The following is a 27,905-nucleotide window of genomic DNA, read 5'->3' on the forward strand; positions in this document are numbered from 1 at the left end:
GGTCCCCCAGGTCCTCAGGGCCCCATTGGATATCCAGGACCACGTGGAGTCAAGGTAAGGAGATGCAGGAGCAGTGTCCACGTCTCTGGAGTTTGCAGGAATGCAATTAAACATCAAAGAAATCAGAAGTCACCACAATTAATGGTGACTTTTAATTTCATCACTCTAAACCTTGCCCCTACCCTGGTAACACCTTGGTTTCTCTCTCAAGGGAGCAGATGGAGTTCGTGGCTTGAAAGGCACCAAGGGGGAAAAGGTGAGCTCAATTTGGGTTGTGTTTCTGCAATTTCTGAGCATTTTTGTAGGTGGATCCCACAGGATATTCCCTGGGAGGTTTTCTTATGCACAAGGGGTTTTTCTTGGGGGAAAAAAAATAAAGGGGACTGAGCACCTTTCCTTCATTCCTGCCCCTCCCCAGCAATTCAGCAGCAGTTTGAGCTTGGGATCTCCCAAACTTTAAAACTTTCTGGGAATGTCTTCGCTGCCTCTCAGGGATTAGCTGTAGGATGAGATGCATTATTGATTAATCTGCAATTAAACCTTCTTGGCTGAAGGAAATATTGCAGTGTCCTGGAGGCTGCCTGGCAGCAGATGTAAAATTTCTTTCATGAGGATAAAACCAGTTCTAATTCAGAAATAATTGGTTCCCAGTGCCGCCAAGGTCCTGTTGTTCACGTTGGGCCTGCTTGTGATGCTGGCTCTGGGCACACTTGGGGACACTTGTAGAAGATCTTTGGAATTTTGGGTGGCTTTCTATTCCACTGAGCACTCCAAGGACTTGGAGAAGGCAATGTGTGGACACCTCAGCTTGCTCTCCCTGGACAAATGGAGCTTGAGAAACTTTAATTCTTTTTTTTTTTTTTTCCATCTCTACACCTTGGGTGATTTTTTTCTCCTCTCCATTTTTAGGGTGAAGATGGTTTCCCTGGCTTCAAAGGTGACATGGGCATCAAAGGAGACCGGGTGAGAGTCTGGGACCTGTGGGATCAATCCAGCAGCTCCTGGTGAGCCAGGAGAAGGCTGTTCCCAGCATGGAACCATCTCCTGCTCCCCTGTGGGACAAAGTGACACTGCTGTCCCCTGTGCTGGAGCTGGCAGTGCCACAATCCATGCCAACAGCTCAGAATTCCCAATAATTCCCATAATTATCCTGCCAGAGCTGATGAAGGCTGGTTTTGTGCAGATATTCCCAGGGAGGATGGGATAATTTTGTGGATAACACCTGGATTTTGTGGGCTAAAACCCCACACTCCACAATTTCATCTCTCCTGAGCCTCTTGCTGAAGCCCAGCTTTCTCCCAGAGCAGCTCCATGGAATATCTGCTGCCACCACACACAGGATCTGGGACCTGCCTGTCTAATTAACAGTTCTCTTGTAATTAACAGGGGGAAATTGGGCCTCCTGGCCCCCGGGGTGAGGATGGGCCTGAAGGTCCCAAAGGTCGCTCTGGCCCCAATGGAGATCCAGGTCCTCTTGGGCCTGCTGGAGAGAAGGTGAGCCCAGGATGGGAATTCTGTGTTTTACACTAAGCCCCACTATTTTGGGAGTCTCGGGGGTGTGGAAAGTTTTAGGGCAGAAGGGGGAAGAGGAGCTGTGGGAGTTTTGTGTGAAGGTGGGTTTAGGGCAGCCACATTGAGGCGTTGGTCTTTTTGGGGTTATTTGTTTGGGTTCAGATAAAAAGATCAGAGGGGGAGTAGGTGAAGAAATTGAAAGTTTAATTTCAATAAATTTCAATAAAAGCTCGGTCTAATTTCCATAAACCCTCAAAAAAATCACTTTTCCTTCTGTTCCAGGGAAAACTCGGCGTGCCAGGACTGCCTGGGTACCCGGGCAGGCAGGGCCCGAAGGTAACGGGCACGGGATGGGATGGGATGGGATGGGATGGGATGGGATGGGATGGGATGGGATGGGATGGGATGGGATGGGATGGGGTGGGATGGGATGGGATGGGATGGGATGGGATGGGATGGGATGGGATGGGATGGGATGGGATGGGATGGGATGGGATGGGATGGGATGGGATGGGATGGGATGGGATGGGATGGGGAGGTGAGGTTTGGATAGAAACGGGATGAGAAGGTTTGGGATTTGGATGGGATGGGGAGGTTTGGCATGGGCTGGGGAGCTCAGGAACGCTGCCCAGCTCAGCCCCCATTTGTGGGGTGAGGTCCCTCCTTCCCACTCATGCAGGACAAAAATAGGGATGGACAAAAATAGCTGCCAGCCCTGAGCTGGTGGAATTCAGGTTGTGCATGGCTTCAGTCCCAAAGTGGTGGGAAGAGCTGGAGAAGGGCTGGGATGTGCAGGGATGCCTCCTGGGAGCTTTCCTGCTGCTAAAAGGCATGACGGCCCTTCTCCTTGGATTAGGGTTTTCATCTTCCAAGACAGCATAATCCAATTAATTAAGGGGAATAGCTAATGACTCAGGGTCTCCCTGAAATGAAAAGAAAGCTCCATTTGCATATTTGCAAACACTCTTTGTAGCTTCTCTCCATGCCCACCTCCGTTCAGGCCATTTCCAAGGCATTTTTTTAAATTAAAGCTGTGAATTCCGTTCCATAGACTCAGGCTTCAGCCCAGATTTCACATGCCCTGGAGGCTTTGGGAACTTCTGTTTTTGTTAACTTTTTTTGTAAGAATCGTATTTTATTATTCATGTTCACTGCTTAAAAAAAAAAAAAAAACAAACCAACCCAGGCTTGTTTCATTCTGGAGACATAATTATCTGCAAGAGATTGTTTCCTGCTTGTGGTGGGGCTGGTTTATTTTTTAATTTACATTTTATATCAGGAGCAAGCTTGGGGGGGTGTTTTTTTGCATTTTCTTGGACTAATCCATATTTTAAAAGCAGCAGCAGTAATTCTCCAGGCGCTGACATCAGAAAAGAACAAACCAGGAGTTCAATTTTCATGTGCACCACAGCGACTTAGGAGCTAAAATCCCAAATCCTGCCTGGGCTCCCATCACAACCGTGGGCTTGGGTTTTTGTGGGAACTGCTAATGAGCAATGGGTATTTGTTTTTTAGTGTTGTAAATTGAATTTCAGAGGGCACCCCAGGCCTGATGGTTTGGCTGATACTGGAGGGAGGTTCAAGGGACAAGGGCTGGGAGCTCTGGGGATGGCCAGAGCTGCCCCAGGGCTGTCCTGAGCCTCTCCCTCCCTCTCTGCTCTTCCCCCAAGGGCTCCATCGGCTTCCCAGGATTCCCAGGAGCCAACGGAGAGAAGGGCACACGGGTAAGAGCTGCTTTTCCCACTGCCTCACTCATTCCTTTCTCTCCAGAGAGATGGGGGCATCCCTCCACTGCTGGGCTGCTGCTCCAGAGGTTTTCCCACTTAGGAATTGCCCAAAAAGGCTCACGCCATGTCGGAACCCCGGCCTGGGTCAGGGGCTCTGTGTGCTGGAAAAGTCTCTCCTCCAGCCCGTGCTTCCAAAGAAAACTCAGCAGTCTCTGTTGTTGGGTCTCAAGGCAGTTTATTGCAAGTTATCTAAAAGATTTTCTCCTGGGGCTGCTGTGGTTTGCTCACAGCTCAGGCAGAGGCACACACACACCCTGACATCCTCTCTGACCCCGACTGCTTCTTCTCTCCCTGCCCAGGGCTGCTGCTGTCTTTTATATGGTACATTACATGTGACATGGTTACAGTTTTTCCCAATGCCTATTACCTATATTAAATGGTGCTTTTCTATCTTTTATATGGTACATTACGTGTTACATGGTTACAGTTTTTCCCAATGCCTATTACCTATATTAAATGGTGATTTTCTACTCTAAACCAATCTGTGAGTGCCAACATCACCAAGAACATGGAGGCAAGGAAGAAGAAAGAGGGAGGACAGGACAGGCCCAAATCCCTCCATTTTAAACCCTTTGACCCCCATGTAAAAAACCAAAACCCCCCTGTGCAGCACTCAACAATTCTTCCCTCTACTTTGTGACTACTTCCACTATAATATCTAAACTTTTGTGACTTCTTGTTCCACCTGCAAAATTGGTAACTCATCCCATGGCTCAAACCCAAAATCACAGCTGTTTCCAGCTGCCTGACAGGGTCTCAAATGCTTCTGACCAGGGCCTGGAACCTCCAAAAATGTCTGAGGGACATTTTGAGTTCCAGCAATGCCAGGGTGAGGTTCCTGCTGCAGGACAGGAGGGTGCTGGGGGTAGCACAACCAGCAGCTTCCCAATTCAAGGCTGGGAATTTTCCCCTCAGGATATTTTAAGAGGCTCCTCTGAACTTGAATCCTTTGCTCAGGGCACAAAGAGCTCTTTAATTAACAGTAATTATTAGAGTCTGTTCAGAAGCAGCCAGCAACATCTTTCACCTGACTTGAAATTCTAAATGCATGGCTGAGAGCGCTCTCAGTGCTTTTAATAAGCTGCTCAAAATTCAGAGACACCCTGAAAATCAGGGGGTTTCATCCCCCAGCCTTGTCTCTGCCTCTCACCCCACCTCCACAGCCTTCTCTCAGAGTAGGGATTGTCTAAATATACTGATTTATTTTTTATCTGCTGCAGAACATGCTCGAATTAAAGAATTCAGAGTACAAAGTCATTTTCTGCACCAGCTCCGGTCACAGTGACAAGAAGAGGGAGTGAGGACAGCAAGTGGAATTAGTTTCCTTTTTACTCTCATTTAAATAGAAATGACTTCTAACAGGCAGCTTTGAGAGGAGCCCAGCAAATATAAATCACTTTGCACTGCATTAATATCCCACCACTGCAATTTGGGTTCTATCCACCCCTCTTTTTTTATTATTTCATTTCATTTGGAATTACAAACGCTCATCCCCGTCCTTCCCTCTGCTCTGGCTGAGCAGGAGGAGGGAGACCAGGAGGAAATCCAGCCTGGAATTCCCTGAAATTCCCCCTCCTTCTCAAATATCCCACAATGAACCCCTGGGCTGGATTTTTGGGGGGTGTAGAACAGCAGGGGAGGGATGTGCTGCTTTGAATCCCGGCGCATCCATGAATGATTCTATTCTGGGATGGAATCAAATCCATCTGGGAGGGGCTGGGAAACCTTCCAGGGGGTGGAGAAGGTACCAGGAGCTGGGCATTTCTGAGGCTGGAACAAACCCTGAGGGGGTTTAGCCTTGAATTTTGGCATTATCCAGCCTGAAAAGGATTGGGGAGGGAGCAGATCCGATGGGGAAGGGCCCAGCTTCAGAGCCAGGCCATGAGAAGGCAAAAATTCAGCACTTTCACCACTTTTATTCCAAATTAGCTTTGTGCCTTTAATGGAGGTAGAGAGGATATTTAGTTACACCCTTGGCATGCCACACATTTCTTCAGGAATTAAAAAAGGGCTTTTTAACCTTTCAAACTTTGATTTATTTCGTGGTAATTCCAATTTTTAATCTTTTTTTTATTATTATTATTTTCAGTGGGTGATTAGACCATTTCTACCATTTTATACCAAATTAATCAACCTATATTCACTTTATCAGTGTAGAGAGAGATTTTCATGGACAAATCTTCCCATTAGCAACAGGAGCTCAGCTTGGAAATTCAAGAGTAGCAGAAAGGCTGATTTTCAGTAACAGCTTTGCTATCCATCTATGTTTTTTTTTCCCCCTCCCAAGTATCCCATTTGAAATAAGAGAAAAGCAATTATATACAGAATTATAGGCTGAGCTGGGGTCACTCTGCTCCAGTCCTCATCTTAATTTAAGCCTGGTTGAGTCAGACTTGATAAATCCCCCTCTGCTTCTCCTAAGACCACTCAATTTGTTTGGTTTATGAACGTGTTCACATGGAGTCAAGAAATAAAATTTATAGATTTTTTTTTTCCCCTCCAGTTCATTGTGGAATAACTCAACTTGGAGCTGTAAAAACCCCAAATCATTTGTTTGTCTTTTCTTTATCACAATATCCCCATTCTGCTCTTCAATTCCCTGGTTTATGCAGCCAAAATGATGCAAACCCCACATTTCTCTGCTGAAATGGAGCTCAGCTTTTCAGCTTGTTGTTTCAGCAGCACAAAAAAGTCTTCCCAAGTTGTTAAATAATTAAAAAAAAAAAAAGGTGAGAAACAAAGGTGGAAGGGCAGGACCTGCACAAGCAGCTGAATTTTAGTGCTGAGGTGCTGAACATCCCCAAACACGAAAGTCCAGCTCGTGGCTGCTCAGTTGTACAAAAAAGGGCTGGAAAGGTAAAAATGGGGAGAGGAAAAAGGGATGAAGGTGATGCGAGGATGAGGCTGGGGAAAGGCTGGCAGAACTGGGATTGTGGGGGAGAGAACTTTGGGGTGAGCTGCTTGTGGCCTTGCAGAACTGGAAGGGAACCTGCAGGAAAGATGAAATAAAGCTGTTTAAAGGAGCCTGGAGTGATTTTGGATGGGGCTTGGAGCAGCCTGGGATGGTGGAAGGTGTCCCTGCTCATATGAATGTTTGGAATTGGAAACCAAATTCTCTGTTTGGTGCTTTTGGAGAATTCTGACCCATTAAATCCTCCAAGAGCTGCTCATCACCGAGCCCCTCCTCAGCTCCAGGTGGGCTCAGCATCTTTTCAAGACCTGCTCCTGAAATCAATAGTTAAACATGAATAATAAATCGTATTTTAAGAGCTGTTTTCTGCCTTTAGAAGGGGCAATAGATTTCCCTGCTTGCCCAGCCTGACAGAGCCTGGGGGGTGTGGAGCTCCCCAGATCCAACTAATTCTTGGTGTGCCAGGAAAATAATCTGAATTTAGCTGCTTACACGTCAAAATCCTTGTTTGAAAAATACAGGTCTGTGTGTATTTACAGGGAATATAAATTCTTTGCAGCTGTACACGGGGCTGAATGCATGACTAATGACAGCAATAAGCAGGGGGAAATTTGGCTTAAAAAACAGAATTGTGGGAGAAGGAGTGTGGGGGACTACCTGAGGGGAGGCAGCACCCCCTCCTCCCCACCTGCTCCCAATTTACCTCCCAGAGCTCCAACAAAAACAGCTGGAGTGCTTTAAAGTGAATTTTGTCATTAATTAAAAAAAAAAAAACCCAAATATGCCAGCAGGCTTTAATAAATGGAGCTGCAGAACAAGGAAGATTCAGCAGGACTAATTTTAGCAGCTGCAAGAAAGTTGATGGTGAAGTTTTGCAGCTCCTGTTTTATGTTCTGCTGGTTAATGAGTGTCAGAGCTGAGCAGGCTCCAGCGAGGTGATGGATTTGGGGCAGAAAATGGCAAAGGGATATTTTAGGAATCGAGGTTTCCTCTCCTTTCCTTCAGAGGTGATTGGTGCCATTAACAGGCTGCAGGTGCACAGGGGCAAAGTCAAAACCTCTCCGTGGTTTTTTGGCTACTTGACACCAGCCAAAACGGGGATTTTAGGCCATTCCTTTGCTTTTAGGCACAGTTTAATGTGCTGCCAGGTTTATTTCCAGCAGGCTGTGCCTAAAATCCCCGTTTTGGCTGGTGTCAAGTGGCCAAAAAACCACGGCAGGATTAATCCCAGTCCCCGTGCAGCTGGCTGATCTCGTGAGCTGCTGCCAAACAACGCCTGGAATTCCTTGTTTGGCTCCGAGTTTGGGAAGATCTGTAAATATGTAGGGCAGCCTCACTGGCCTGTGTGCAGGAATCTCTCCCACCAGGCAGCACTGGCAGAACAAGGGGACACAGCCTCAACTAAGTTAGGGAAGGTTTAGGTTGGATATTGGGAAAAAAATTTTCACTGAAAGAATAATAAAGTACTGGAATTGTCTTCCTATGGAGGTGGTGGAATCACCATTTCTGGATATGTTTTTAAAGACTGGACATGGCACTCGGTGTTACAGTCTGGTTGTGGTGTGAGGGCATGGGTTGGACTTGATGATCTTAGAGGTCTCTTCCAACCTCGTTATTCTGGGATTCTGTGGTTCTGTGTCACACCTTCCAAACCCCAGAGCAGCCCCTGGGAGCAGCAGGGTGAGGAGCCTGCCCCACATCAGGAGCAGGGATCAGTGCGGGGGGGAAAGGGATTACAGAGCTGAAGAGATTTTGGCTGGGTTTTTGGGATACTGAGAGGGTGGCCTCATCTTTGAGAGCATTTTGGGGTTTTAAAGGACTTTGGATGCTGCTCCCAAGGAGATTTATTCCCTCGGAGAGCAGATGTTGTCTGGGTGTTGGGATCACTGTCCAGACCTGCCCAAGAGCTATAAATTCAAATAAATAGAAGAATCAGGAGGTGGAGGTGAACCTGCTGCTGAGTTTTCCATGGCAGATGAGAAGCAGAGAGGTTCTGAGGCAGTGTGGGTGTGACAGGTTCTGCTGTGGGCTCCTCTGCTGTGCTGCTGGCTCCTAATCCCTTCTCCTTTTCCATTCCAGGGCACTCCTGGCAAGCCAGGTCCGAGGGGGCAGCGTGGTCCGACGGTAACCGGCCAGTTCTTCTTCATCCTTGTGCCTTTCCACCCCTTGTCCTGGCCCAAGGGAAACTGGGATGGGCTTTGTGTCCTCACTGGGGGAATCTGGCCTTCAGCAGCTGCAGCTAAACCAGGGGCACACAGATTTGGGGCTGGTGTCCCCACTGAAATTGGTTTAAATCTTTCTGGTGACTTTCCTGGCACCCTTTGCTGCTGCTGGGAGGATTTGTTGACCCCACGTAGCTCAGAAAGGCCTCAAATGTCACCTTTTTGTGTCTTTTCAAGGGTCCGCGTGGGGAAAGAGGTCCCAGGGGAAGCACTGGAAAACCTGGCCCGAAGGTAAGGCGTGGGGGAGCCTTTGGGGTGGTGTCCTAACCAGAGCTGGTGTGGAGAGCAGCTGGTTCATCAGGCTCCATCTCCCTCCTTTCCTTTTCCACTGGGTTTGGAAAAGCTGAGCCCTCCTGGGGTTCATTCCCAGCTGCAGAACCCGTGCCAGGTTCTGTAAAAACGCTGGCCCAGGAGCCAGCAGGACTTTGAGGGCACATCCAGACTGGAGACCAACACAACCCCGACATCAGCACAACCCCACAGCCCCTAAACCTCCCCCAGCCCCTCGCTTTTGGGATTTCAATAGAGTTTAAACCCCCTCAGAGCCCTCAGGCTGTGTTGTGGGTGAGGGGATGTGGTGCTGTTGAGCCTGGCTGAGCCATTTTTACCTTCCCAATGCTGAGCCAGGATTGGCCACCAGGCAAAATTTGGGATTTTTCTCCAAACCAACTGATTACCTGAGCATTGATCACCAGGCATGATGGAAGCAAAACTTTTGTTGTGAGACGTTGCTGCCAGATTTGCAAACAAACGTCTGGGCTTTGTTAAATCCCTCCTCTTCAGGGTGGCATTTATCTCTCTGAGGGAGGCCAGTGTGTGGTGGAAATATCCAAATCTCCCCAGGATTTTTATTAAGGGATGTGTGAGGAGCAAGCAGCTGCTCATTTGTCACTGGCTGCTGTTCCTGCCACAGAATTATTCTTAGAGAGGGCTGGGGGAGTTGCTGGGGTGTGGTGTCACCGTGGGCTTGGTGCCATCTGAAGCCTTTGCACACACAAGTTGTGATGCTGATTTGGGTGATTTTTAAATGCTCTCTTGTTTTTCTTCTTCCTAAAAGGGCAACTCTGGTGGTGATGGCCCCCCTGGTCCTCCTGGAGAAAGGGTAAGACGAGCTGAGGGGTGAGGCAGGACTCAGGCCAGTGCTCTGGCAGGGCTCAGGGGTTTTTGGCAAGGTGGATCCTCCTGGGCGCCCTGTTAGCAGAGAGGAGTGGACAGGATGCAGCTCAGCAAAAGGAAAAAAAGGAAAATTCTGGTTAGAAATCCAAGGTGAAAGGTGCTGGTGTGGACAGAGATCTCCCAAGCCACCTCCAGCCCTTAGGTCCCGTCTGAACTCTCCTGGGAAGGTTCAGGTGGGATTTTGGGTGTCCTGTGGAAGCATCACTCATGGGAGAAGGGAGAAGTCCCCCCTGGGTGACTGCAGGCAGCAGAATTTCAGGCAGTTTCTGGAGGATGTGGTTCTCCAGGACCTCCTGCTGCTTCCTCCAGATCACAGGCAGGTGGGAAATCCTGAAACAATGGGACTTTCATGATTTTAGCCTCAGTTTCTGGGTCTTTTCCCCACCTGGGTTCTGCTCTGTTTGTAACTTTTTCTACACAATCACCCAGCATTTGGCTTTCCACACCTTTGTGCTTACCTGCTGCTCACACAATATTTCATATCAAGTGTTTCAGGTTCCTTAACCAAGTTCTCTGGCTTCTCTTTCATCCCAGGGACCACCAGGGCCTCAAGGACCGACTGGATTTCCTGGACCAAAAGGCCCCCCTGTAAGTAACTCAATTCTTAGGCCATCCACAGGGATAATCCAGCCTTTTCCACCCAGCCTGAGCTGACTCCCTGACAAGTTCCCAAGAAAAGGCATTACTGAGACATGCTGATAACAGCCCGGTGGTTTCAGATTTTAAATAGCCAAGTAAATTGCAGCTGATTATAAATGTTCATTTCCTACTGACTCAGGATCTCTGGGATCTTTTGTGGCTGTTCTGTGCTTTATTTGCCCTCTGTGGACGTGGAGGACAGCACAGCACTGGGGGGAGACCTCAGAAATGGTTTGGGGGTGATTTCTTGAGTGTGGCGAGCAGCTCCTGTGGGATAAATCCTCTGGGAGATGTGTGGGAAGGAAAGGGGTGCAGCTTTTAGGGTTCTGCACCTCCATTTCCCCGTGAAATAGCTGGGAGCTGAGGCAAGCAGGGCTGATTCAAGGTTTATCACTGTTTTATTGCTGAGCACTTGGTGATGCTGCTTCTCCCTCTGCTTTTCTGCCACAGGGTCCTCCTGGGAAGGATGGATTGCCGGGGCACCCTGGACAGAGAGGAGAAACTGTAAGTAGCCAAAAAATCTTGGTCATTACTCCAGAGGCTCATTTTGGGTGCTGCTGGGGAGCTGCAGCCCCAGTTTGGATTGTTTGGGTTCCCCCAGGGTTTGTCTCAGCTGCCCGGGGTGCTCTGAGGCTAGCAGCCCATTTCTCCCCACTGCCTTCCCCAGCAAATGAGCATTAAAAAAGTTTTCCACATTATGCATTTTTTCCCCTCAGCTTATCACACAATTTAATTAACTTGCCTGGCATTTGCTAAGCGAGGCAGTGCAAACACTGCTCTGCCCAGCACCAGATATTTATTGACATACTATAGGACTGATTTTAAAACGGGTTTTTGAGCCAAATCGTCAGGTCAGGATTAACTTAAAGTGAAGAGTTTTCACCTGCCAGAGCCTGACTGACATTGAGTGTTCCTTGAGTTTTCCATGACATCCAAGGACACCTCCAGCCAAGGTGGAGGGAGCAATGAGAATTTTGACAGCACCTGCTGTCATCAGCTTCTGAGACTGGAATCAAAAGCATCAACCTCCAAGTCTGCAGGAATGAATGGAGAATTGTCTTTTAATTATTTTGGGGTCTGAAAGCTATCCCTAATTGCTTTCCTCAATTTGCCTCACCCAGGAAAGAGAATCTCTGTTAACCTGTGCCATCAATCTTGCAGAGATCGCTTTCCCCTGCAGACCCAGGCAGCAGAAGTCCCCTTTTCTGTCCCCTTTTCTGTCCCCTTTTCTGTCCCCTTTTCTGTCCCCTTTTCTGTCCCCTTTTCCCCTCAAAGTGCCAAAATGCAAGGAGAGAAGCATAAAAATGAATTAAATGCTCTTTCTACATCAGTAGCCTGGTCAGTGCAGTGTATCTTCATGCAAGATTGAAATCTCTGTGTCAAACACTTCCCTTTATTTAAGTTCCCATTCAGCAGCAAACAGGCATGCTGAGATATTTGGCCACATTAGATTTGCAAAGATTGGCTCTAAAAGCCTCTGTGCTCAAGGCTCAAAGAGTACAAAAGGAAACCCCTTTCTTCTGGGTAATAAGGAAAGTCCTGCACAGAAATTGTCTAAATATTTGTCTGTGATAAGAGTTTAAATTGTACCTTCATTTCCCAAGGATATTTTGCCATTTCCCCATCAGTGACAGGATATTTTCTGATCTCCAGGCAGCCAGAATAGCATGGAGGAGTTATTTAAGCATGACAGGCTAGCGTTGGCATGGGATTTATCTGATCCTCTTTTGTGGCAAGGAGAAAATCGCCCGTGTGCCCTAAATGCCATTCCTCAAGCTTGTCAGCAGGCTGGAGTAACAACCATAATTAATGTGCTTTTTAAGGAGTAGCCTGGGAGAGCCAAACAATTGCAGTGGTGAGAGTTCCTCCTTGTCACTCTTCAAAGTGCCAGTGGAAGGAGCTGTCATGGAGACTTCCCTGCTCATCAGCCTTTGGAGACAAACACGGCTCCTTTCAGCAAATGTTGATGGAGGAGATAAAGCTTCACTCAGCCCCCTGAGCTGAGACAGAACCGAGCCTAAACCATCACCAGAATGAGGAGCAGGAGAAGGGAAATAGCTTTTAAGAGTTGCTCAGCATGAAGAAATTCACTCTGATTTTAATAGCCATTTAATAGCCATTAATGGCATTTTTAATTGCCATTTCCTCCATGGTTTTATGAGCGTAACAGATTTTTATAGATATACATATACAGGGCCAAACCACAACAACTCCATCCAAACAGCAGGGCTGAGCTTTGAGAATCCCTTCTTCTTCCTCTGTTTCACCCCTTATAAATGCACAAAGACATTTTTTTCCCCACTTTCTGTTTGATTTTTTATTTCCTTTTCCTTCTGGTGCCCACCCTGGTCAGGGGTTTCACTGGGGGAGGAAGAGTTGGTGGCAGTGTGACCCTCACAGGAGGAATCCTTGGCAGAAGTGTCACCTTTTTGTCTTTTCCCTTTCTCTAACAGGGTTTCCAAGGCAAGACTGGCCCCCCAGGCCCCCCTGGTGTCGTAGGGCCTCAGGTAAGAAGCAAATCACACCCTGCAACTGGTTTCCACTGGTTCAACTGGAGCTGCTTGTGCAGCTCCTTGTCCAGGGAAGGCAAAGCCTTTTCAGGTGGCTTTGAAATTCCTGAGGCAGGTGTGAAATCCCCCCCATGGCCCCAGCTCACCTTGCTGAGGGGTTGGGATGGGGTTTAGACCATCAGTGAGGTGGTTCCTGTGAGCTCAGCACAACCACCCCGGTGTAAAACCAGTGTAGGGTGAGAAACCAGCTGAAAACCACAAAACCTCTGAAAACCACAAAACCTCTGAAAAACACAACCCAGCTCCAAGACCTGAAGCGGACAGGGAGTTCAGTGAGATCCCCAAGGGCCGTGCAGCTGCTGGTGGGCAGGGCAGGGCAGATGTGGTGCCCGGGTGCTCTTCCCTGTCACTGTGAGGAAAATCATCCCTCGTTCCATCCATCGGCAGTGCTGCCAGGATCTGTCAGAGCTGGGCTGCTTTTCTCAGTCACCTCGAGCTCTGTGGGAACAAGCACCAGCACAGCTTTCAGTGAGCCTCCACTGAGCTGGGCTGGCTTTGGGTCGAGTCTTCTTCCCTGAACTGCTGGGGAAGAACAGCTCTTTAATTAGAAAGCAATTAATTTGTCCTCTTTAATGACACCATAAAGTGCCCGATTTGTAAATTCCCTGATTAGGGGCAACTCCCTGACGGCTGTGTCTGTCTTCTCAAGTGGAAATTGGGTTCGGTGGCAATCTGCTGGGGCTCTGCTGGGTGTAGTTTGCTGTGATCTGTGGCTGCTGAGGGAGCTCTGTGTGCTCTAAGCAGCCCCTCTGCAGCAGGACATGAGTTACAGCCCTGTCCCCAAAGCCACCAGCGGGCAGGGACACCGTGCCTTTGTGCATGTGGCTTTTGTCCTCCTAAAAACGAGCCCCTGGGGAGCCCTCTGTGGCACTTGTCACCCTGAGTGCCCTCGGAGGGCACCAGGCAGCGCTAATTGCCAGGGAGCAGGAGCCTCATGCATTATTTATGCCCCATCCGAGCAGGAATCAGCAGGCTTGGAGAGTGCTTAGGAAGTTTTCAATTAGAAAGGAAAAGCTAAGCCTAATAGCTGTGGCGGTAACATCGCATCTGGGTGAAATTTGGGCTCACTCCTAAGGCTCCCAGTGCCTCCAGCCTGCCCAGGGTGATGCTGGCCACTTCCAGAGGGGGAATGTCTGCAGGGATTGCTGGTGGCACTGAAAGGCAACTCTTCCATCCCATTGCAGCCCAAAGCACTAAACTGAGAGCCTGCACTTTTCCTTTCCTCACTTGTTCTGCCCTGTTTTCTCCCACTGGTTTTTTCCAGGGTCCAACTGGTGAGACTGGACCCATGGGTGAGCGGGGCCACCCCGGCCCTCCAGGCCCCCCAGGTGAACAAGGGCTTCCTGGCCTCACTGGAAAAGAAGGAACCAAGGTAGGGACTGGAATTGCTCTCCCCGCTGCCTGCCCCTCCCTGGGGATGGAGATTCGGAAATGAAGCTCCTGCCTCATCCCAGCTCTGGAGGCTGAGCTGGGTCTCCACGGAATGTGCATTTCTCCCTGTCCTGGCAGGGGGATCCTGGTCCTGCTGGCCTCCCAGGGAAGGATGGTCCCCCTGGATTGAGAGGCTTCCCTGGAGAGCGAGGCCTCCCCGGCCCCATTGTGAGTACAGGCTGCTGCTCCCTGGAGCTGGAGAATTCCCAGCTGCTCCAGCTGTCCACCTCCCCAGGCTGACTTTGCTTTCCTCCCTCCAGGGATCTCCAGGGCTGAAAGGCAACGAAGGTCCCCCAGGTCCCCCAGGCCCAGCCGTGAGTATCCCTGTCCTTGCAGGCAGCACCATTCCCAAGCTTGGCAGGGCCAGGCCAGGGTTAGTCACAGCTCCAGCCTTTATCCCGATTTTCCTGACTTCCCTGCGTGTTCCTTTCTTTTACAAGCCCTGCGTGTAACAGCTCAGTCGTTTTGTGGGGTCAGCTGTGGGCGTACGTGACAGGCTGGGGGAACTGCAGGGGTTCAGGACATCCAGGATTTTTGCTTCCAATCCACCTGCTTTCCCTCTGGAAGTTGTCTCCACTTGAGATCCCTGCTCAGGGCCGCCCTCCTGGAAGGAAACATTCATCATCCAACCCTCCCTGCTGGCTGTGAAGTGGCTCAAGCTCTTGTTCCAAGCTGTTTATGTGTCCCCAGGAACTGAGGTCTTTACACCAATCCAGCCCTTCCAGGGATTTTAATTCAAATCCAGCCCTTCAAGATATTTTAATTAAAAAAAAAAAAAAACATCTGCAGGGCCCCTTAGGCTGGTGGTACCAGCTCTTCACGTGGCAGTTATCCCATCAAACGTGCACAAACATGGATGAAGAGCTTGGATTTCTCTCTGTCTGGGCATGGGTGAAGTTTGATACTGCAATTAAATCTCCTTTTCTCCTCCTCCTCCCAACAGGGCTCTCCTGGGGAGCGTGGCCCTGCAGGATCAGCTGGCCCTATAGGATTGCCAGGGAGACCTGGCCCTCAGGGACCTCCAGGACCTGCAGGTGAAAAAGGAGCTCCAGTAAGTACCAGGATGGAGATGAAAAATTGAGATGTGCACAGTAGGGAGCTGAGTGTGGAACCAGTCCTTGTGGAGATTGAAATTGTAAAAAAAAAATAAAGGATTCAATTGGAAAGAAATTCATTTAGAAGGGAATGTTCTCATCTTGAGCACATCAAACCACTGAATGTCAGCTCAAGGGACATCCCTGTCAGGCTGTGACCCCGGGGACAGACATCCTCAGGCAATGAGAAGGCCTGGGGGCTGAAAAGGTGACACAGCCCGTGTCACCTGCTGGTGACAAACAGCCAAAGGCCAGGCCTGTGGGCAGAGAACTGAGCCAGCTCCATCAGCAGGAGGAGCCAGAGGTGGCTTTGGTGATGTCAGGCTGCTCTGGTGGTGGTTGATAGAGATCAGAAGTGTTTATCAGCCATGCTTTTTGGTTTGTTAGAAACTCCAGCAGCTGATCCGCAGGTGAGAATTTCCTGTGAATTAGTTTTAGGAACATCTGTCCTGCTGAGTACCTACACCATGTGTCAGTCAGGGCAGGGATGAATTGACAATTTATGTGGCATCTAATTTATTTAGAGGAGAGCACCCAGGATTCAGATGCAATTCAATCATGGACAAGGAAACTGGAAAATATTCACTCTTCAGTTCCTGTAAACAACCAAATTGGATTGAAAACTCCTGCTCAAAGGAGTACAAGTAGATGTTGACACAGAGATTGTTTTATTCTCCTCAGGTGGTTTTATTTGTCCAGAATCTCAGGATGGGCCTCCTGAGAACCCCCCTTGGTTGGGGGTCAGCCAGGGAGGGAGTAGCAGAGAGTGCTGGGGCAGCCAGGACCAGAATCAGCAAAAACTGGCTCGTGGGAGTAAAAATTACTTGGGGTCTTGTTTGTCATCCAGGCAGAGATGGCAGAGGGTTCCGATTAAATCAGATTGTGTTGCTGTAGCAGTGAAATTGCAGCTGTGATCTGGGTATTCACTGCTTAGATTTGCTTGTTCTTTTCATTATCCCTCAAGACAGAAGTTTTGCTTCATTTCAGACAAGGAGCACAGATGAAATATCAGCTGGAAGCGGCTCTGCTGTTCCTGCCCATCCAGCCAGGAGTCATTAGCAGCTGGATAAAACCTTAATGGGCTCGGCTGGAGAGCTCTGAGTGTGACCTGCCTGTTTTTCTGCTTCCAGGGAGAGAAAGGTCCCCAGGGACCGGCTGGCCGGGATGGCATCCAGGGCCCCGTGGGACTGCCGGGTCCAGCAGGTCCTGTGGGACCTCCTGGAGAGGATGGAGACAAGGTGGGGACAGCTCCTGCTGCGTGGGGTCACTCTGGCAAGGAACTGGGCACCCTTTCCACCCTGGTGCATCCCACAGTTGGGTGGGATGTGCTGCTGGAGGATTTTGGTGGAACTCACAGTCCCGTGGGATGAGCAGCAGCAGATGGGGCTCTGTGTGCTCTCCCAGCTACAAAATTCCCTGAAATCCAGTTTACCTCCCCCAAAACCTGTAGCAGATGCCCAGCCTCTCCAAATTAATTCCCTCTCTCATTAAGCCCCTCTGGAGTGGAGGATTCCCAGGAATCATCAGCTGGGACAAATCCCTTGTGGCTGCTCAAAGGGCCTGCAAGGTGCAGCTTCGTGCATGGAGTGGCAGCTGAGGAATTGTGGGGTGGGAAAGGGTTTGGTTGCACCTGGAGTGGCCAAATCTCTGGAATTATTCAGCCCACTCACCCATTCAGGCCCTGGGGGATTTGGGATGAGGATGCAGACACAGAGAGCTGCTGTTAGGATGCTGAGGTGTGGAAGTGGTGATGGGTTAATGTTGTCCCTTGGTTCCTGGCAGGGAGAGATCGGGGAGCCTGGACAGAAGGGCAGCAAAGGTGACAAGGGGGAGCAGGTGAGTGGAGGGGACTCTGCTGTAGCTGCTTCTGTGTGTGACTTGCTGGAAATAGAAATTAAATTTATATCGTTTTCTAATGTTGATTCATCTTCTCTGCTTCGTCAAATACCCACATGATGTAAAAAAAAAAAGAGTGAGAGCCTCAAGTGGGAGCCTCCAGCTCCCAGGAACACTGAGATATTTCCACATCACCCACTTAGCTTGGAAATATCTGTGAAACACGAGCAGTGTTGCCATCAAAGTTGGGTCTTTGGCTGAAGTTCTCTTTCTGATTTAGTTGAAGATGTCTCTGCTCATGACAGAGGGGCAGACCTGGAGATTTTTAAAGGTCCCTTCCAACCCAAACCATCCTGTAATTCTGTGGTAATTCCAGTTCCACACCCTTTTTGTGCTGCCCAGAGCACAAAATTACCCAGGAGTTAGGGCTGAGTGCTGACCTTGCTTTGCTGCAGCAGAAATGTGTCTGGAGGAGTCTGCTCTCCACTGGCACCTGGGCTGAGGAATGCTGGCATGCCCAGGGAGACCTGACCCTGTTCTCCAGCTCTCTGTTGGGAATTAATGCAGTATTAATGGAGATTGTATTGAAAGAATTCACCTTTTTCAGGTGAATTTGTCACTCTGCTCCTAACAGACATTTCCTTTTTTTGTGACAGGGTCCCCCAGGCCCCACTGGTCCCCAGGGCCCAATTGGTCAGCCTGGCCCAGCTGTGAGTATTGCTCCCTATTAACAGAAATCCCTTTTTTTTCCACCCCAAAAAGCCTCCTGGGAAGCACTGAGGTGATTCCTGCCTGGCGCTGCTGCTGCCCAACACGAGCAGGGGGTGGTGGGATGGGGTCTGTGTCCTGTGTCCTCTGTCCTGAGCTGAGCAGACCCTGTCCTTGCAGGGAGCTGATGGAGAGCCCGGGCCCCGAGGACAGCAAGGACTCTTTGGTCAGAAAGGTGATGAAGGACCCCGAGGTTTCCCCGGCCCCCCTGGCCCCGTGGGCTTGCAGGTAATTTACAGCAAGCAGGGATGAGAGCTGGGGCTCACCTGAGATGCTCACAGCTAAAATTCATCCTCTGCACCTCCACAGGGCCTGCCTGGACCGCCTGGGGAGAAGGGAGAAACGGGCGACGTTGGGCAGATGGTAAGGGGCGTCCTATTTCTTATTTCCTCACTGATATTGCTCTGAAAAACCCATCTGAAATTTGTCCTCCTTTCCTCTCAGGGCCCACCAGGCCCACCAGGACCCAGAGGTCCATCTGGGCCACCAGGAGCAGATGGTCCACAGGGTCCTCCTGGAGGAATAGGAAACCCTGGTGCAGTAGGAGAGAAGGTAAAGCAGGAGTTTGCTGCAGCACTCGTGCAGTGGCTTCGCTGTGCCAGCAGAAAACTCATTCCCCCTGCAGAAATGTGAATATTTCCATCCTCTTTTTCCACGTGCAGGGTGAACCTGGGGAATCTGGCGAGCCTGGTCTCCCTGGGGAAGTTGGCCTGCCGGTAAGTGCCCCCTGGAAAAATCCACACATGGATGTTCTGGAGAGGTGTGGATGGGGATGGGACAGCAGCAGGGACTGAGCCAGCCCTGTCCCGGATTTGGTATTGATGACACATTGCCACGTTGCTGGGTATTTATAGGATCACGTTTAGTCACCAAATCTGGGCTGCCCACGACTGAACACCACCATGAACACCACTCAGTCCTTGTGGGAAGGGACTGTTAAATCATGTCCTTGTGTTTGGAGACACAAATAGAGCTTCTTGCTCAGAATTGATTAAAGGATGATTGGAGATCAGTATGGTTTGGGTTTTTTTTCCTTGATAATAAAAGTTTATTTGCTTTTACAGGGCCCTAAAGGTGAAAGAGGTGAAAAGGGGGAAGCAGGTCCCTCTGGTGCTGCTGGCCCACCTGGCCCCAAAGGCCCACCAGGTGATGATGGCCCCAAAGGCAGCCCTGTGAGTACCCCCTCAGTCTTTCCTTGCCTTGCCAACAGGGATTTCTGCATGAAAAGATGTTCCCAGAGACATCTGTGGAAATTTAAACTAATTTCCTAAACATGGAATTGTTCCTCTGGTGATCCATGATCTCAGCCCCCTTCTTTAGGGTGCTGATGAGGGAAAGACCCTGCTGTACCATATTTCCCAGAAATACTGGAATTATCAGTGCTAGCAGGAATCTCAACCCATGCAGAGGAGCTGCAGTAGGGTCACTTGGTGTTTATGGCTTTCCAAGGTCTTCTGCACCAGAGCAGAGCTTCCAAAATAGGATCAAGGAGATCTGTTGGATCTGGGAGCTGTACCTGCACACCCAGCTCCCTGCTGCTGCTGATTTCTGCAGCTCTGGTGGAGCCAGGGGAACTCTGCTGGTTTTACCAGGGGACAATGGTACAGGGTTTGTCTTTCAGGCTCCTCTGATGCCTGAAATTCATGATGAGATAAGACAAGATGGCACAAAGAAGCAGAGGAGGCAGGGGAGTTTAGTCATCCCTCCTAACAGATGGGATTTGGGATATCTGTGATGGGTTGCAGGCTGCTCCTGAAATCATGTGAAGCACCCGACAGACATTGCACGGGGAAGAACGGTGAAGTGTTTCAGTCATTAAATGCTCTGAGAGGCTCCTCCTGTGCAAAATGTCACACATTTGCAAAAGCAAAACTTTCCAATCTGCACATTCCCAAAGCTGGGAGGATTCTGCTGTCGCCCAGCCGAAGGATTTCTGAAAAACTGGGATGGAAGTCCCAGCGTTGCCTTTGGAGCTCTGGTAGTCAGGATGCAGATCTGGACTGGCTGGGACAGGGTGCAAACTCTGCAGCTGCAAAGATGGGTTGTGCTTGTAGAAATTGGGATTTTACTCCATAGGGTGGCTCCCCATGTTGTCACTGGTGCTCTCCAGGTGCCACATCCCTGACTTGGGAATATTCTTCTCTCTTTGCAGGGTCCAGTTGGTTTCCCTGGTGACCCTGGTCCTCCTGGAGAGCCTGGCCCAGCTGTAAGTGTTGGTCTCACAGAGCTTCCTCCTCCTGGGGGTGACACTCAACTGGTGCTGCTCACTCCCAGCAGCTCCCCTGGAATTTCCTCTGCTCAGAACATCCTACAAACACCTCCTTGTTCCTTTTCCCCTCCTTTTTAGGGTCAAGACGGTCCCCCTGGTGACAAAGGTGATGATGGTGAACCTGGACAGACTGTGAGTACCTGGAGAGATGAGAGCTGTCCACCACAGTGCCCATGGCTCTGTGTCAGCTCCAGGGACAGTGAGCCTCTCATTCCCACCAGAATTTCCCAGTGGGAATTGCCCATTGAGGATCTCATTCCCTCCTGTGTCATCCCTCCATGGATCCCTCCATGGATCCCTCCATGGATCCCTCCATGGATCCATCCCTCATCCATCCCTCATCCATCCGTCCATGCATCCATCCATCCATCCATCCATCCATCCATCCATCCATCCATCCATCCATCCATCCATCCATCCATCCCTCCATCCATCCATCCCTCCATCCATCCATCCATCCATCCATCCATGGATGGGGCCACTCATGCCTTGTTTCCCTCCCCTCTCTCCCTGCAGGGTTCCCCTGGGCCCACGGGAGAACCAGGCCCCTCTGGACCCCCTGGAAAACGGGTGAGTTGGCTTTTTTTGGGGCAGATTTTCCAAAAAGCACTTCCATTCACTTTTTAAAACTCATGGTCTTACTAAGCCTGTGTAAATACTGTGTAAAATACGTGATAATTCAAGAAAATGAAATGATGCACCATCCACAGCCGTTGGAAATTGATGGGAAGCTGCCAGGCAAATCCGATGGATTGGTTTTTTTTAAGATGTTAACAGCCTAAAGAAAATCTAAGGATGAGGTACTCCTGCTCTTCCTGCCTTGCTGGATTCATTTAGCAAAGAGCTCATTTAAAAAGCTTTTCAGGGATATTTGTCTCCATTTTGTCTCCTTCCCTGGGGCTGGAGTGTTGCTTTGCCAAATTCCAAGGGACCGGTGCAGATCAGCAGGATCTAATTGTGTTTTCCATCTATTTTGGGCTTTCTTTAGGGCCCTCCTGGTCCAGCTGGTCCTGAAGGAAGGCAAGGAGAGAAAGGAGCCAAGGTAAGAGCTGAATGGAATTTCACTTGTGCTATATCCTTGATATTCCAAGAGAATCTCCCTCTGCCAAGGCAGGGAGTTGATTTTGCTGCATGTTACAGCAAATTAGCCTGAATTTTGGGCCACTGGCCTCAAATTGAGTTTATGTTTCAGCCCTTAACAAGCTCTGTGGAGATAATTAGGGCTTGGTAAGGTCAGGGGAATGTTTTCCCTCGTTTGAAACCTCCAAGTGCTATATTTGGCAATTTAATGTGCTGTAAATAATGGGGTGTGCAGAGCCCCGTGTCCTTTCCCAGAGCAAACACGGCATTAATGGGCTGGGATTGTTTGGGTGGGAGTGCTGGGGAAATGGAGATGGGATTGGAAATTACAGATCCCGTTGTGGCAGCACGGGGGAGGGAGGATGGGTGGTGGGATGGGCGTCCCTGAACCCAGGAGAGCTCAGAGCCAAAGGGTGGAATTCAGGCAAGGCTGGAAACAGAAGGAGTTTGGAGTTTGGAGAGTGGAGGAAGCAGCAGGAAAATCAAGGAGCAGAAAGTTTTGTGTGCTCTGCATGGATCTGCATCCATTCCATGCCATCCTGGCACTCTCTCACTAAATCATCTGACGTCCCAACACAAATTCAACGTCCTGCCTCTTCATCCAGGGGGAAGCTGGTTTGGAAGGACCTCCTGGGAAGACTGGGCCCATTGGTCCCCAAGGTGCTCCAGGGAAGCCTGGCCCCGATGGCCTTCGTGGGATTCCTGGTCCAGTTGTGAGTATTCCCAGCCTGAGAAAGCTCAGGTTTGTTCCTGTACCCCACCTGGCTGGAAGATGCCCTTTCCCAGTGTTCTGTCCGTGCTGGAATTCCTGACAGAAGATAAAATCTATTTCATGGGAGTAATGGACTGGGGAATATCACCTCCCACATGTTTCATTTGAGGCTTGGGTCTTCAGCCACTGTCCAGGAGTGATTTTCCACAAAATCCCTTTTCCAGCAGCAATTTGAACATGGAAGGGAACATAAATGTTTTTGCTTTTGCCATCTATGAAAAGCCAGGACAAACGTTCCCTGGCACAGGTGAATAATCAGAATATTCCCAGCTGGGAGCACTGCTGTCACTGGGAATGAGGAAATTGCACTTTTTTACAGGGTGAACAAGGTCTCCCAGGATCCCCTGGCCCAGATGGTCCTCCAGGCCCAATGGTATGTCCAGAGCATCCAATTCCAGGAGCTTTTGAGCAGGATTAATGAGTGTGACATGAATTAATTCTGTTTTTTTTTCCCTGTGTCCCAAAGGGCCCTCCGGGTTTGCCTGGTCTGAAAGGAGACTCTGGTCCTAAAGGGGAGAAGGTGAGAACCCACACAGGATCCCATTGCCTGATCCCAGGTGGGGTTTGGGGGACAAATGGCACTGCAGAGGGGTCCTGCAGCTGGCAGGACAAGGCCACCAGCCCCAGGGACAGCTTTAGAGGAGAGTTGGTGCACTCTGAGTGTGCCCCAAGGAGCTGAGCTGTGGTTGAGCGTGGAGGTGCAGAGCCCTGACCCATTTTTGGGGTGATTCTCCACTCTATAAACTTTTCTATCATATATATTTATATAACCCCAAGGAATGAGCAGCTGCTCCAGTGCAGAGGTTCTTTCTATATTTGTAGCATTTTCTGCTGTAAAAAAATCTCCTATTTTTGTCCACTCTGCCACTTGCACGTGTCGGGGATTGTTACAAACTCACCACACTCAGATATTTGTGGCTGGATCTAGAAATGTCTTTGCTCTCTCTCCAGTCAGAAATCCTAATTAACATCTGCTGTTTTGCCCCAGGGTCACCCAGGTTTAATTGGTCTTATTGGACCTCCAGGAGAACAAGGAGAAAAGGGTGACAGAGGTCTCCCAGGCCCCCAGGGCTCAGCAGGACCCAAAGGAGAGCAGGTAAATATTCCCTAAAACCTTCCTGGAACGTGCTTTGGAGCATTGCACCCTCAAGGAGGGGCAGCATAGCAGAGATGGGCAACCCTGGCAGGAGCTCCTTGGCAGTTTTTGAGGGATATTTTCTGTATTAATGTGGTTTATTCTATGTGTGAAACATGGATCTGCTCCAAAATGACCCATTTTAGTGGGAAGCAGAATCTCAAGGGTCCTATGAAAGAGCTGAATAGACTTGGAGGGATGGTGCCATTAAATATTTATCTGAAGGGCTGATTTTTAAAAGTGTGAACCTAAATGACATAGGAAATTCCTTGTCCATGCTCTAAAAACCAGGTAAAGCTCCAGATTGGACTGGAATCCCCCCAAAACTTGGTGCTCACCTGTGAGCAGGGGTTGGGTGTGTAATTTTAGGCCAGAATTGCAGATCAGTGTTATTTTCTGTTGTCTTTTAGGGTATCACAGGTCCCTCTGGACCCATCGGACCTCCAGGGCCCCCAGGATTACCGGTAGGTGACAACAAAAAACCTTGGAATTTCCTGGGAGCTGCAGAGACCCCCAGGAGCCACTTTGGTGCTCCCAGGAATGCCCAGCACAGCCCTGGCTGTAGGAGGATGGCTTTTGGGTTGTTTTTTTTTATTTTTTTTTCAGCTGAGCCCTTTAAAAACTCTTGGATGAGTTCCAGGAATGCTGGAAGTGATGTGGGAGATCAGGGAAATTGCCCCACCTTGTTTCCCTTCCCCTTTCTTTTGGAATATCCACAATCCCACAGGGGTTTCTTGCCCTTTTTTGTTGATTTTTATCCCTTTTTATCACCCTGGCGTGCCCAGCTGGATGTCCTGAGCACAGGGCTGGGCTCAGCCCCACATTCCAGGAATCACCCAGAATTTTCCCCAATCCCCACTGGGGCAGGAGTGTGGAGCTCTGCCACCAAAGCTTTTTGTCTGTTGGCAAATAAAAGCTGAAGTGGAGGTGGGAAATGGAAATAGAAAGGGGAGTAAATTTTTTAAAATTCCCTTTTTGAACTCTCTGCTTGGAGATGAGCTGACTCCTTTCTGTATTTGTCTCTCCACAGGGTCCACCTGGTCCCAAAGGTGCTAAAGGCTCATCAGTGAGTACGGGCACAGCTGAAGGAGGAGGCTGAGGGGTTTTTATTGAGTGCAGGACACGCTGGGAGTCCCCTCATCAACAAAATTAATGCAATTAGCAGAGAGGATTTAGCAAACTCTGCCTTTTCAGGCTGCCTAACCCCAGGAATGATAACTGGGGAAGGTTTCTGTGCCACCACTGCACTTCCCTGAAGAGCAGAGCAGCAGAGATCACAAGGAGCAATCCAGTGCTGAGTCCTGAGGAGAAAAGCTGCTGCTGGAGGGTGGAGGGGATTAAAAATAGCCCGTGAAAAGAGGGAGGTGGGGAGCTGGAAAGTGAAGAACTCGGTGAGAAATGAGACTCTGGAGCTTCGTGGTGCAGACCTGCTGAGCAGGCAGCTAAAAATTCCTCTTTTGGGCAACTTCTTAGTGTCTTTTAGCCATCCAGAATGTGATGTTTTATTAATTTGAAGATTTTATTTGACTTGCAGAACTGTTGGATTGGTTGGGAGAGTTAAAGATTTTATGCATTCCGTAGGAAGCATAAGAAAAATCTGACTGTAACTCCAAATGTTTGATCTTTTCTTTCACCTGAACACCAAAAATAACCAAAAATACAATTTTCTTGGGATGTGGGTACAGAGAGACTCCTCTTGTGTGCCTGAAGGGACAAAAATGAACTTTCATTAATTAAAATAATGTTTGGGATGTGATCAAAGTAACCAGGTGAATTCTCCTGAGTGACTCCTGATTTTCCCTTTATTTCCATCCAGGGTCCCACAGGTCCAAAAGGTGAATCAGGTCTTCCTGGGCCCCCAGGACCTCCTGTAAGTAGAACCCATAAGGTGAAGCATGAAACGAGGTTCAGACTTTGTGGGTGCTGGAATTTGGGAAGCAGAAAAAACTCTGGGCAAAAATTCCTTGCTAATCCTAGCAATGGGCTGGAATCTCTTGGAGACACTGGGGGTGAAAGGGTGGGAAGAGAAGAAAATTAATGGGAAGAGGGTAAGGGAAGGTGGAAAATGTTGAAGCCAGAGGTTTGGTCAGCACCACCCACTGTTGTTTTCCATGTCCAGTGTGTATTTTGGGATGTTGTTGCTTTGTCCATCTCTCATGTCCTTTTCCCAATGGAATAAGAAGTTGTGTCTTTTTTTTTTTTTTTTTTTTCCCCAAAAATCAGGGTCCTCCTGGAGAAGTCATCCAGCCCCTGCCCATCCAGGCTGCCAAGAGGACCAGGAGGAACATTGATGCCAGCCAGCTGCTGGATGATGGCAATGCTGACAACTACATGGACTATGCTGATGGCATGGAGGAGATTTTTGGCTCCCTGAACTCCCTGAAACTGGAAATCGAGCAGATGAAGCATCCCTTGGGCACTCAGCACAACCCAGCACGCACCTGCAAGGACCTGCAGCTCTGCCACCCTGATTTCCCAGATGGTGTGTCCCAGGATAGAGGGGATGGAGGGAATTCTGTCTCCAGATGAATGCAGAAGTGAGGGTTGGAAGAGCAGGAATTTGGGGAGTCCATGGGGGATGTGGCTGGTGGAGAAGGAATATGTAGATCTGGATTGGATATCATTGGATAGCCCTTCCAGCTGAAATGTTCTGTTCTAAAAATGGGGATATGGGATGAAAAACCTTCTTCAGCTGGCACCAGAGCATGACCAGTTTCCAAAAGCTACATAAAAATAATAACCCATGAGAGGTGAAACATCCCAGGTGAGGAGGTTGCTGAAGTGACCTCTGAGCTGATCCTTTCTTCCCTTCTCTTCCCTCATCCAGGTGAATACTGGGTTGATCCCAACCAAGGGTGTTCCAGGGACTCTTTCAAAGTTTACTGTAATTTCACAGCTGGTGGAGAGACCTGCATCTTCCCTGATAAGAAATCTGAAGGAGTAAGTGCTCACCACCTTTGCTTTCCCCTCTGTCCTGGTGATAGATGGTTTCCTGATATCAATATTCACAGACAGCCAATTGCACAGCAGCAAGGAAGGATCAAAGATCCAGAATGTTCTTTTGTTACACAGCATTACCTTCTGAAATAATACGGAATGTGTTGACAAAGAGAAAATCAGATTTAAACTGTGATTTGGGACAAACCTCTGATGGTTTCCCAGGTATAATAAATGCTAAAACCTTAATTTTTTGGACTTTGCTGTCCAAGGCAGGGCTGTGTGTTGGTGCAGGAAGTGGGAGCTCTGTTTAACTCATTCCCTCCCACAGCCCTGCTCCACTGCCTGCATGCCCAAGCACCACTGATTCCCATCTCCTCCCTGTGTCTCCAGGCAGGGCAGATAAATGTTTACCTCCTGTCATTTTTCCTGCTGTTCCCTGTGGGTAAATGATCCTAAATGATTGCAGGCAGGCTCAGAGCTCTCCCAGGCACCGCTGCACGAGGTTGATGCACTTATTTGTGTGATGATGCTCTTAGCTCAGCCCTGCCCATCATTTCTGTCCTGTATCCCTGCACTCTGTTTTCCAGAGCTGCCTGGGGACCAGCTGTGGCCCTGGCCAAGCAGAAACACAACAACTCAGCCTGGGGGAGCCGTGCCAGTGTCACAGTTGTGCTCCAGCTGTGACAAAGCCGAGCTGTTCTCCTGCTGCATTTCATCCACCAGAAATGTGTGTCAGCACAGCACAAAGCACACGCCACATAAATCCTCCCTGAGTTTTTCCTGGGGCTGTTTAAAGAGGAGATGGATTTCCTCTTCCTTTGCATCAGTGAACTGTGTTTTTCCTCAAAATCTGACAGCTCAAAAAGCAGAGTCTGGCCATGATCTTGCAGGGGCCTGAGCTCCTGCTGTGCTGGTTCACTGAGGGGATCTGTGGAGCTGCAGCACTCCTCAAATACAAATTTCATGCTGGGATCCATAAGAAAAACTTCTCCCATCCAGAGGGATGCACCACCTCAGCCCTGGGTGGTGGCTCTTTGCATCCCTTTGGATGGAAGAAGATTTTCCTTATGCATCCCAGTTTTTTTCTTATGGATCCTGCATGGGTTTGTGGTGAGCCACAGCAGAGTTTCAGCCGTGGCTGCTCTCAGCTCATCCCTCCCCCAGCACAAGCGCTGGGATTTGCTCTGCAGGTGACATCCTGCAAGGGGAAGGACAGTCCCAGTCACCTGCAGCTGGGCTGCTGCTTTTGGAGAGGGTTCCAGCACAAATGAGGGCGTTGTGGGAGGCTGAGGGAGCAGCCACGCTCCTCCCTTGTGCTCTGACTCAGCTGCTGAGCTGGGGCTGCCTTGAGGATGCTCTGCTGGCTGATTCCTTGGTCAGGTCACTCCTGTTCAGGCCACTCTGGGTCCCTGGAGCTCCATGCTGTGTGTCCAGCACCTCAGGCAGGCAGAGGCTTTTCCTTAATCACATCCTTTGCCTTTCCCAGCCCCGCAGCACCTGGATTTGGCATTAGAGAGGCACCAGGCTTCTCCAGCACCAGCACTGCCCTCCACACGAAGATCAATGCACCTTTTCCCATCCATGCTTCCTTTTTCCCTCTCTGTCTTCCCCTTTAATTTTCCTGCCACTGCTGGATTTGCATCCCAAGTTCCTAGGAGGCAGAGACAGCCCTTAGCAAAGGAGGCTGGTGCCAGAGCAGCACCACTCCATCTCCTCTGCTTCAGAGCCACCTCCTGCTCTCATTACTGATGTATAAAGATTGA

At 49.4% G+C, this 27,905-nt stretch overlaps 1 protein-coding gene across 4 annotated transcripts in view; it reads left to right on the forward strand.

Annotated features, from left to right (window-relative positions):
* Window positions 1–27,905, forward strand: part of COL5A1 (collagen type V alpha 1 chain) — a 133,421-nt gene that overhangs the window by 97,551 nt on the left and 7,965 nt on the right. For all 4 annotated transcript variants that reach the window (XM_021543582.4, XM_021543583.4, XM_085594208.1 and 1 more), the window contains exons 27-63: window positions 1–54; window positions 212–256; window positions 910–963; window positions 1,387–1,494; window positions 1,795–1,848; window positions 3,183–3,236; window positions 8,290–8,334; window positions 8,610–8,663; window positions 9,490–9,534; window positions 10,143–10,196; window positions 10,698–10,751; window positions 12,701–12,754; window positions 14,082–14,189; window positions 14,327–14,416; window positions 14,509–14,562; window positions 15,192–15,299; window positions 16,473–16,580; window positions 17,125–17,178; window positions 17,835–17,888; window positions 18,067–18,174; window positions 18,256–18,309; window positions 18,391–18,498; window positions 18,609–18,662; window positions 19,011–19,118; window positions 20,099–20,152; window positions 20,294–20,347; window positions 20,732–20,785; window positions 21,204–21,257; window positions 21,901–22,008; window positions 22,387–22,440; window positions 22,534–22,587; window positions 23,056–23,163; window positions 23,613–23,666; window positions 24,233–24,268; window positions 25,019–25,072; window positions 25,426–25,684; window positions 26,030–26,142. In XM_021543582.4, the coding sequence (XP_021399257.1) occupies window positions 1–54; window positions 212–256; window positions 910–963; window positions 1,387–1,494; window positions 1,795–1,848; window positions 3,183–3,236; window positions 8,290–8,334; window positions 8,610–8,663; window positions 9,490–9,534; window positions 10,143–10,196; window positions 10,698–10,751; window positions 12,701–12,754; window positions 14,082–14,189; window positions 14,327–14,416; window positions 14,509–14,562; window positions 15,192–15,299; window positions 16,473–16,580; window positions 17,125–17,178; window positions 17,835–17,888; window positions 18,067–18,174; window positions 18,256–18,309; window positions 18,391–18,498; window positions 18,609–18,662; window positions 19,011–19,118; window positions 20,099–20,152; window positions 20,294–20,347; window positions 20,732–20,785; window positions 21,204–21,257; window positions 21,901–22,008; window positions 22,387–22,440; window positions 22,534–22,587; window positions 23,056–23,163; window positions 23,613–23,666; window positions 24,233–24,268; window positions 25,019–25,072; window positions 25,426–25,684; window positions 26,030–26,142 (2,739 nt within the window). The remainder of the gene's footprint in view (window positions 55–211; window positions 257–909; window positions 964–1,386; window positions 1,495–1,794; window positions 1,849–3,182; window positions 3,237–8,289; window positions 8,335–8,609; window positions 8,664–9,489; window positions 9,535–10,142; window positions 10,197–10,697; window positions 10,752–12,700; window positions 12,755–14,081; window positions 14,190–14,326; window positions 14,417–14,508; window positions 14,563–15,191; window positions 15,300–16,472; window positions 16,581–17,124; window positions 17,179–17,834; window positions 17,889–18,066; window positions 18,175–18,255; window positions 18,310–18,390; window positions 18,499–18,608; window positions 18,663–19,010; window positions 19,119–20,098; window positions 20,153–20,293; window positions 20,348–20,731; window positions 20,786–21,203; window positions 21,258–21,900; window positions 22,009–22,386; window positions 22,441–22,533; window positions 22,588–23,055; window positions 23,164–23,612; window positions 23,667–24,232; window positions 24,269–25,018; window positions 25,073–25,425; window positions 25,685–26,029; window positions 26,143–27,905) is intronic.

This window comes from Lonchura striata, chromosome 17, assembly GCF_050655825.1.
Source record: "Lonchura striata isolate lonStrDom1 chromosome 17, ASM5065582v1, whole genome shotgun sequence".
NCBI classification, from domain to species: domain Eukaryota; kingdom Metazoa; phylum Chordata; class Aves; order Passeriformes; family Estrildidae; genus Lonchura; species Lonchura striata.